This window comes from Octodon degus, unplaced genomic scaffold, assembly GCF_000260255.1.
Source record: "Octodon degus isolate 3935 unplaced genomic scaffold, OctDeg1.0 scaffold00058, whole genome shotgun sequence".
NCBI lineage: Eukaryota > Metazoa > Chordata > Mammalia > Rodentia > Octodontidae > Octodon > Octodon degus.
This window is the reverse complement of record NW_004524634.1, coordinates 10420624-10431726: the sequence shown is the minus strand read 5'-3', so window position 1 is coordinate 10431726 and position 11103 is coordinate 10420624. Positions and strand designations below refer to the sequence as shown.

Sequence of the window (11103 nt, the reverse complement as noted above, 5' to 3'; positions counted from 1 at the left end):
ACTGCATGAGTCACAGATTACTAACACAAACTCCTACAAATATTTATTTATTGAGAAGCAACCTCTCTTGGTCACTGTTCTCTCATTACTGAGACAGAATGCCCCAACACCCAAAATGGAGGGAAAGTTTTATTTTGCTCGCAGTTTGTGGAGGTTTCAGTCCATACTTGGTTGTTTCCAAGGTGTAATGGCATATGGCAGAGGGCTGCAGTTCTTGGCGGTAGAAAACAGGAAGAGAAGCAAAACTAAAAAGGGAGAGGATCTGCAGCAATTTTTCCCTCCCTTATATTGTATGCAGCTGCCAACCCAAGGTTGGGTGTAGTTCTCGCACCCATAATCCCAGCACCAGACCATGAATCAATCAAAAAACTCTAAAAGAGATCTGGCCAGATAGCTAAGTGGATTAAAGCACCTACTTAGGCAGAGTTCAGGGACCAGGATTTGATCCCTGTGGTATGGTGTTGGCCCTGTCTCAGGGGCACACTGAGATGACAATTGAGACAAGGCATGGTAGCTGTAATCCCAGCACTTGGGAGGCTGAAAAACAAAAAGGATCACTACGAGTCCATCTGTGTAGAGACACCCTGTAGACCCTGTACGAAATACGTAAAACACAAACAAACAAAATCTCCCTCTAAAAGCCCAACCCCATGACTTCATGAAGTTTTTGTGGGGGACATCTAAACACAAACCATAACATCACCCAAGCATTTCCATTTCTGATAAACTTCAAGGTGCTGTTATTGTTGTTGTTCCAGGGACTCCACTGTGGGGCACACTGACTTACAGGAAAAGTGACATTCAAATTCATAAGAGCATTGTTTTTGATAGGTTAGTGATAGCCCAAGGAATTTGTAATGCCCTTAAAAAAATAAATAAAGCTTTTAACACTACAGCCTTGCTAGGAGAAAAGAAGAAATAACAGTCGCAGTTGAGAAATGGTTTTGGATTTGCAGCCTGCAATTCATCCTTCCCCTGCACTGCTGAAGCCCGGTGTTTCTGTGGGAGGGAAGCCAGAGGGAAGAAGACTTGCAGGACATGAAATATTTCAGCAGCGTTAGCCCTTCTAAAAAATGAACACAAAATAATACAGAAACTGCAGGAAGGGTCACCGTCTTAAGCCCTAATATTTTAAAAGTTGCAATCAAGGAAAGAGAGACAAACATAGAAAAAGGGAGGGCTCAGTTTCTGCATTAGCCTTCTCAGAAGTAGTCCAGAAATATAGCAGGTCTGAGCTCAGAAATGCTTCCCATTTGGAGAAAAGCAGATGGAAGACGGGTAGGAAATGAGAAGCAAAGCTGAAAAACACTGACTGAAAAAAAAAAAAAAAAAAAAAAAACTAAACTAAAGTCCTCAGTCTCCACAGAATACACCAGACAGGATATTTCTAAGATTTAGGATTTGTTTTTCTGGGAAGAAAATGGGAGAAAAGGCCTTTATTAACATTGTAATGGCTCAGATATAATTTTTCCTAAAAACAGAGCTAGACATAATATACAAAAGGAGCAACATGCAATCTAAAGAGAACCGGGCAACCTGGAGGAGAGAGAGACAAGAAGCCCATTAGTAGCAGTGCAGTCCAAACTTACAAATTCTCTTAGTTTTTTCACATATTTGGCACCTGCCGAGGAACACTGAAGGAGTCAAACAAGTGGAAAAATCAGGGAGCACTAGCTTTGTACCACTGCGTAATAAAATTTTCAGATAGATACCAGCTTGTGGTAGGTTGGCTGTGTTTTTTCTCCCCCGTTCGGTAAGTCAGGAGTCTGAAAAGAGCTCTGTCAGATCCGCTGTTCAGTCAGTCTCACGGTCTTTCAGTTGTTGGCATGGCTGCATTCTCATCTGCAGTTTCACCTCTGGAAGAATCTGCTCCCATCTTCACTCAGGCAGTTGGCAGAACCGACTTCTCTGCTGCTGTATGAGAGGGCTCCAGCGTTTTCTGCCTCTTGCCAAGAGTCTGCCTTCAGGCTGCCTGCAGCTCCCAGCCAAGGAACTATTCCACGTAGTCCTTCACCTGTTCAATTGTACAAGGCAGGCCTTAGTCTCCTCAGCTAATATTAAGCTCTATGTAACAAAATTGATCAGGCATCCTGTCACCTTCTTTGTGTTTTGTTGGCTTAAGGGCAGTCACAGGTTCTGCACAAACTCAAGGGAAGGTAATTATACAATCGTGTGAGCACCAGTAGGTGAACGTTGGGAAGAGTCTCCTTAGTCAACCACAATTAGTTTTCTTAAAACTCCACACTACACTGGATAAGTATTTCTTATCACCATCAGAACATCCCGACTGTAAAAAAGCAGGAAGTCAACATTTTCATATCCCTGGTACAAGTTGTTTAAAGAAATTGAAAAGACCATATCAAGTAATCATAGACAGATACAGTTGAGCTTTCCTTTAACATCTCACTCCAATTTCTCAGACACTTCAATAGTGTATATTACAAATAAAATTCAACCTGCAAACTGAAACTATTATGGAGAAGAAATCTGGTGGTGAGTAACTTAGAGTGCAAGGAATGATATTCACATATAATATATCACGTATAATATATAAGACCAAAATAAAGTCTAGAAAAACCAGTGGTCCATTCTGGAAGAAAATAGTTTGGTACATGTGCTGCCCAAGTGAGCTCACTGAAAGCAAATGTAAATCAAGAAACAAAATGTGGTGGGGCATGCCTATAATCCCAACGCTCAGGAGGCTGAAAACCGGAAGATCACTATGAGCCCTGGCTGCATAGTGAGACCCTGTACCAAATACATTAAAAACAAAAGAAGAAAAAAAAAAAAAAGAAAAAATGTTTTTTCAGAGAAAGTTTTGAACTATGGACAGTTTCCCCAGTAGTTTCAGGTGAATGGAAAATATGAATTGGGTGCAAAGACAAGGCAGTGCTTCTCAAACTGCAGGGAATATTTGGTGTAGGTCTAGAATGGGAATGAGTAATTGCGTTTCTAATGTGCTCCTCTATGGTATTGAATCTGCTGATCAAAGTTCACACATCCAGAGTCATTGGACCCAGGGAAGTTGCATACAATTCAAAATTATTTTTTGTATGCTAGCAGGACAGATTTAATGCTAGGTTTTTAAAGTTATGTGTCTGTCTAATGCTTTTAAGTTGTGAATATTTTGAAATATCATGTTTCTTATGTATTTTGTCCTTGGTCATTTAAAAATGTCCTCTCACCATAGATTTCACGTCAGTACATAAAATCTAATAAAAAAAAATGTCACTCTCCTAGGGTAAAATGAAAAGATCTACACACGTACAAATATACTTGGTAATGTATTGACATTAGTGGGCACTCAATAAATGCTGCTTTATTTCTTTCTTACCTGAGTGAGAGAAGAATAAAGCATGATATTATTCATCTGACCCCAGTAATTATAATTCTGGATTACCCATAATTGTATCAGTATCTAAAACTGAAATATCAGCATTTACCCAAAATTATTTTAAAACCCATTATCTCCAAGATATGAGCCTTTCCCTTCGAACACCCTTTGATACTATTTTCTCCTAAATATGTTGAACTAAAGTCCAATTTGCATTATGTGTCAGAGAAGGTGGCAGAGTAAGTAAAATGACTTAATGACAAAATTATCCATTATCAAATTCTAGGATCCATCCTATTTCTGCTTATCCTGGGCACTCCATCAGAATTTAATTTGTCATCCATTTTCACTGTGATTATGTAGTTTCCTCTGCCAGCTCCCAAACTAAACTTGCATCAGAAGCAACAGTGCTGCTAAGGTCTGCAAAAAGTAGCAAATTACAAAGCAGGTAAGTGTGCGAGTGATGGCACCATAATCGAGGAAGGCTCTTTCATGAACGACCACCTTGGACTATTTCTCTGCCCATAGAGATAGCAACTGGTTGAATGTGAAGGCACTGACATTATGAGAGGCGGTGATGCTGAAGAACTTAACTCATCGACAGAAGGATGAAAGTGAGACCTTTCCTATAGGTGAAGTGCGTTTTTGTGAGTCAACTAAAATGTTGCCTATAAAAGTTCTCTATAAAGAAATAAATACTTAATTTTTGAACAGGAGACCTTTCAGTATACATCAGGAATGCCTAATGATTTACCAAGGTTTCCCAGTTGAAAATAGCGAAGAATAATATGAAGATATGGGCCAAAAGAAAAACAAAACAGGAAAGTTAAAGCAAAAGACGTATATATAGAGGATAAAGCTGGTAGAAAATACTAAGTATGAATAGAGTGATTAAAAAAGGAGAAAAATTCAATTTAGTCCAAATATGTAATAAATATGATATAAGATTATAAGTAAACTACATTTTTTATGTATTTAAAATTCACTTTGCAAAGCAAAATGGATGGATCGAACTCAGGACCTCGCACTTGCCAGGCAGATACTTATGCCAATGAGCTATCTCCTTGGCCCAAAATGGACATATTCTAAAAGACATAGCTCCATCAGACAGTGGGAAAACTCAAAGTGAAGACACAAAACAACATATTCCACACACATGGCATGGGCAAGGTGGAGAAAGGATGTTGGGGTCACCTTATCACTAGCAAATAGAACCCTGGGTAACATGCATGTTAAGAGACATTTTCTAAAAATTCTCACACATTTATATGATTTGTTTTCAATTTCTGGTGTAAAAATTACTATGCACTAAGTGGCTTAAAATAACACAATTTATTATTTTACAGTTCTGGATGTCAGAAGTTTGAAAATGATGCTCAGAGTTGAGTCACCGTATTAGCATGGCCAGGTTCCTTTGATATGCTATAAAAGAATGTGTGATCTTATCTGAATGTTTAGATGCCTCCTGAGCATCTTAGTTTGTGGCTCCTTCTACCTTCAAATCCAGCAAGGTAGCGTCCTCCAGTCTCTGTCTCCATCTTTCTCTCTGCCGCCCTCTCCTTTCTATGTTGTCCCTTCTCTTTGACCATTCTTGCCTCCCTTTTGCAAGAACTCATGTGATTAGACTGAAGCCTTCCACATAATCTTGGTTAATCTCTTCAAACTCAACATACTTAAAATTAATCACTTCTGTATAATCCCTTTTGTCATAAAGTATGATATGACAGGTTCCTGGGTATTACAGAATTAGCAGGACATTACCTGATATACTGCAGTGTGCTTAAAAGAGTTAAATGTCCTTTCATTTTATGCACCAACTGTACCTTTCCTATGGTCTGAATATATATATATATATATATATATATATATATATATATATAGACATAAACTGTTCCCATGTCTTCTTAATCTCATCTATGGGAGCTGATACTCACTGGTTCCCATGTCTTCTTAATCTCATCTATGGGAGCTGATACTCACTGTCTTGTGGGACCAATTCAAGTGTGTGAATAATTTTCCTACTCTTTTACTGTCAAATAATCTTAATTTTGCATTCACTTGTTTGTAAATCTATTTATTTATTTATGAAAAGTAGATATTGGGGCAAAAAGTGGCCACAATCTTTTCCTTGATTTATAGTTCTCCTATGTTCATAAAACTCAAATATTTGAATATTAAAATTAAGAACATACCGTAGTGTGTACAATGATAAAGCTACACTCACTGTTCTGAAGTGGTCATGTTTAAATGTATCTAAAGAGTAGATCTGACCAAATTAAATGATTAATTAATATATGTGTAAGAAAGGGAGAAGAAAATGAGGATGATTCCTGAGCTGTAGGTATTAGGTAGATCAGTGATTTTTTTTTTTTTACAGGATCTTACATATTATATAAGAATTTCCTCTGCAATTCCATACAGATATCCAGTTGCTAAAAAAAGATTGGCCTTTCCCCATTATATATATGGCTTTGTCAATTTTGCTGAAACTAAATTACACTAAATGTTGCTATTTTTTAAATCAGAAGATCAAAGGAGATGTTATTCTGATAGCTTTTCATTTTTCCCTCCAAGGACCTTTGCTGTGTTATCCAGGACCAGCAGTTTTAATAGGGGAACTCCCACCACCTTGCTGAACTGTCACTTGGGCTTGATTTATGAGAGAGCCGTGCTTCCCATGGAGGTCACTGTTGTCCCCCTCTGGCCCAACGATATTAGGAGCAAGTCTTGCTCATCCTCTCGCATCTGTTGCCCCTCCTGCTCAGCCGTATCTTCATCTTGCACATTTAATGCATGTATTACTCCCTATTCTAAATCTACATTGCCTCCAGCTTCATGGTAAGTCTTGAAATCAAGAGAGAAAATACTGTCCAATTTTAGAAATTATTGTGAAATTCCTAATTTTCTATACATTTTAGAATCATCTTGTGAATCTTTCAAAGAGAGAAAAACACAACTTTTAGAATTTAATTTGAATTACATTTAACTTATAAATAAATTTAAGTATAGTTTTTATTGTAACAACATTGAAAAGAATAATTTATGAATTTGACCTACTACAATTACCTAGGATTTTAAACTTTTATGTATGTAATATTTCCTATTTCTCTGTATAGAGTTCACTACTACTTTTGATAGTTTTTACTAAATACTTTTGATACTAACATTGAGCAGATGCTGCTACTAAAGTTAAAATTTTGTGAAAATTTGTTTGAATTATATTGTTAAAGTAGTTCTGGTAGATCCATAAGTATATAATTAAAAATACCACATTTTTTTTCTCAAAATATGAAAACTTTTCAATGACATGACATAAATAAGTGTTATTTTAGTGTTTTAGCAATAACTACCTGTTAATTTGAGAAAAATTTCTTATAGCATTAAGCACAAGTAGCAATATCACATTTAATTTTGATGCAAATTATAGCCAGCCTGTGATGCACACCTGTGATCCCAGCACTCTGGGAAGCTAAGGCAGAAAGACTGTAAGTTCAAGACTAGGATAGGCAATTTAGAAATTTAGCAAGGACCTGTCTCAAAATAAAAATTAAACGCTGAAGAATTTAGATTAGTGTGGACTCTGCATTCAGTCTCGAGTACCTCAAATGCACATACAAACACACAAACAAAGACACACACACACAAAAATGGGAGTAAATTATTTCAAATATTACACAAATGCTAATTACTAAAGGCATATTTTCAAGCAATTATTTATTGAGTTAGTATTTTTGGCATCAATATACCAGTGCTTCTGAAATTATTTTAATCATAGCATTGACCTTATATTCCATCTGTTATAATAAAATGCATCAGATTTTAATATGTAGTTATAGTATTTGATGATTTCTGTATCTCTGTAATTTAAATTCCTCTTACTTTCCTATTTTCATTTTTCATCTTCCATTATTATGATAACACATTTAATGATACACATATTCATTTTATTTAATGAAACAGTTTATGTGACATCACTGAAACCAGAATTTTGTTTTTAATTACTTACTGAATTTGTGTAATACTTAGCAATGGGAGATTTTTATTATTCATTGGGAATAAAGAGAAAGAAGGTTGCTCTTTATTGTTTCATATATATATATATATATATATATATATATATATATATATATGAAATAAATCCACAGAGAGTTCTCTAACAATCAGACTTTCTGGGAAGCTGTAATATGTACCCTTCTGTAAACAGTTAATGGAAAGCCTGTTTCAAAATACATCCTTTATTTTACGTATAATTTCACCTTACTGCTCTCTACAAATCTCTCTATAAATTGTGTGGGTTCTGCAATTCTTCAGCATTTTCTGTTTTATTTTCCCTTTGTTTAATAAAATAGTCATGCACAGTGTTTCTTCAGATGTGTACAGGAAACAGTCACACGTGTGACGACAGAACAGTCTGGTTCTCAGCTCATCTGTCAGCAAGGTGCCCTGTGGACTGTTGGCTGAGCTTTTGTGCAGGGGAGCCTCTTACTTTGACTGTATGTGGAAAGACAAGCAGATGGTTCATTTAGTTAAAGAACCACGTGGCCGAGTTGTCCACCAGACCTCCATAACCTCACAACAAGATGATGTAGAGTGTTGCAGTAAATAGCCTTGTGGGAATGTGTATAGGCAATTGTAGTGTGCACTCTATCACAAAATAGTATTTTAAGCTGACACTTTGGGAAATGTAGTTGTATTACTAAAAACTTCTGTCTCCAAAGATATCTACAGTCTATAATAAGTCTGAGCACCAGAACAGATAGGCTTAGTTTTAAAGTACTGTAGTTGTTTTCTGCTAGAATAATAGGAATATCATGAGAGCAGAAAAGAGAAGTAGGGATAAAATAGGAGACTTCATTACATAAATTGGTGATTACGTGAGTTAGCAACTCATGTATGCTTTATGCTTAACTTTGTTTCCAACTGATATTGCTAAATTCTCCCATAAGCTTTGTTCATAGGGTAACAAGAATCATGTATGATGCCTGCTTAATGTGATGCACCAACGTGCTGCTCAACTTTTCTTCACCTGCTTTAGCATTTATGGTAGGCATTTACAGCAGCTACAGATAGCAGTGTTTTCATTGCTATAAATAACATGTAGAAATCAAGGAGTCCATTTAGTTTGTAAGTCATTAAGATTTAAGGTACTGAGATGCTTCATTTTGTAGGAACATAACTAGGTCAAAGGATGTCCCAATACTCATTTAAGAGTTACACTAGGTACATCTTGGAGGGAATTTCTCCTTAAGAGAAACATTTAGATTACTTGACTGAGCAAAGCAGGTGACCTTCCTCAGCTTGGGTAGGTCTCATCCAACTAGGTGAAGATCTGAATAGAACAGAAAAGTTAAGTAAGAAATAGCTTGCCTTCTCAGTCTGACTGCCATTGACCTGGGGCATCGGTCTTCTGCATCTGGAAGACCGATGGACTTGGACTTGGACTTGACCCATGATTTACACTCTCAGTCTTTCTGCTTCTCAGACACTTGAGATGTGATGAAACAGTAGCAAAGTTTCTCTAGTTCTGTAGCCCACTGTTTCCCTTTTGTTCTATTTCTCTCTAAAGACTTGACTAGTCTATTCCAGAGAAAACTTATCCAAGAAATGATTCCTTGTTATTTCCCACTATGGTGAATTGTATCAAATATTTGTGCCCTAATCCTTAGGAACTATGAATATTATTTCATATCATGTATAATGTGATTAAATTAAGGGTGGACAGATGGTGTGAAATTATCTGAACAGGTAACAATGTAATTAAATCTTATATCCTAATCGTAAGGAGGCAGATAAAGATTTGCCAAGAAGAGAAAGCCATGTGCCTACATAGACAGCAAGAAGATTCAAGACCTGGATTCTTCTCTGGAGTCTCCCAAGAGAAGATACACCTGCCAACACCTTAATTTCTGCTCAGTGGAATGGAGTTTAGACTTCTGACTTTAAGATTGTGAGATAATATAGCTTTGCTGTTTAAGCCATGAAGTTTGTAGTTATTTGCTTCAGCAACAGTGGAAAACTAATGCATTACTGTTGCTTTCAATCTAGACTTTCCCTTAGGTTGGCTTTTGTTTTCTGCAGAGTTGCTGATAGATGAGAGAAGGGAAAGATATTACTATCTGTTGGGAGTTCCCTTCTGCCTGGCTCAGTGCTTATTAGAAAAACATATTTAACGTTAGATAAATGTATAAGGACTTGCAAGATGGACGTGCAATGGCCACTCACAGAATCAGGTATAAAAAATTCATCTCAGGAATCAGTTTAAGTCTTATATACACTATAAAGTTTAAGTCTTATATATACTATAAATCAATGTCAGTTGACTTCTGTTTGAGCTATGTATCTGTTCTATATATTTACATCATATATTTTTCTACACTAATTATTAGTATCATGCATAATGTATAGTAACCTGTTGCTTTTTATGCAATAATGGAAAGCAACTTGAGCCAAAAACTTAATCTTAGTTTTTATTCCAAACACCTAATATGGTACCTAGAACATTGAATGTATTCAACTGTGATGATATATATCTATATCTATATCTATATCTATATCTATATCTATATCTATATCTATATCTATATCTATATCTATATCATCTATGGCTATGGCTATAGCTATAGCTATAGCTATAGTTATTTGTATTTTTAGGGAAGGGTCTATAGGGTGTTCAGGGTCTCACTACTAGATTGGACTCATTGTGATATGCCTGTTTACAGCCTCCCAAGAGCTGAGATAACAGACCTGCGCCACCATGCCCATTCTCATGTGCCCCTGGGGCAGGGTTGGCACAGCAGTCCTGGACACTGAGCCCCCGGCAACTGCGTCTGCTTGCAGGCACTTTAATAGCTTTTGTATTTTAACATATATAATATCATATGTGAGTACCTATCATTATGTCTTTTTTTATATGGAAAATATTGAGATACACCAAGCAGTGCACTGAATTCAGTACTTTTTATTTAGTATTTTTCACTGATTAATTTTTTATTTTTGAAAAGTTAATTATATATACTGTGCTTAAATCTAAGAAGTAATGAGATAGACCTCATTGTATCTACAAAGAGATTAGGGCTTCCCAACTTCTAAACATCCTCTGCTGGACTTACGAAGACAGTGAGGTAAGCCATGTCTGTTAAGGAGCATTGAAAGTAGAAATTGAAGGAAGACAAGAACCCTGATAATATTTTTATAGATCAAATGTAGACCTTGCCAGTGAATATATTCATTTATTTCTATTTATGTACTTCTTATTTTGTATTATTTATTTATGTATTTATTTATTTATTTTTGTGGTATCAGGGATTAAACTCAGGACCTTGCACTTACAGGTTGGGTGCTTATTCTACTGAGCCATCTTCCTGGACCTAATATAATCATTTAGACAAACATAAGTTTATGCAAAAAAAATGAGACAATGAAGAACGTTAGGGTGGAAGGACAGGCAGCCTTGCAATTTACATGACACCTATCTCTTTAGATGATTCCAAGAAATACAAAACAAAGAAAGATTGAAGTCCCATTATATATTTAGATTAGCTAGTGCTCATTCTAAGGGATATTTAAATTAAACTAAAATTAGGAATATGGAGGTTAAATGTTTTAATAGCTTTATATTCAAAGAGTGCTCCAGATTTCAGCTCAGATATTTTCATTTGATACCTAAATCTAATTGTATCTTCTTCTTCTTCTTCTTCTTCTTCTTCTTCTTCTTCTTCTTCTTCTTCTTCTTCTTCTTCTTCTTCTTCTTCTTCTTCTTCCTCCTCCTC

At 36.0% G+C, this 11103-nt stretch overlaps 1 protein-coding gene across 1 annotated transcript in view; it reads left to right on the top strand.

Moving 5' to 3' along the window:
• The first annotated feature begins 9544 nt into the window (after window positions 1-9544).
• LOC101579170 (HORMA domain-containing protein 2-like) overlaps window positions 9545-11103 on the top strand; it is an 8522-nt gene continuing 6963 nt past the window's right edge. Inside the window, exon 1 of the mRNA XM_004634177.1 lies at window positions 9545-9564. Within this exon, the coding sequence (XP_004634234.1) occupies window positions 9545-9564 (20 nt within the window). The remainder of the gene's footprint in view (window positions 9565-11103) is intronic.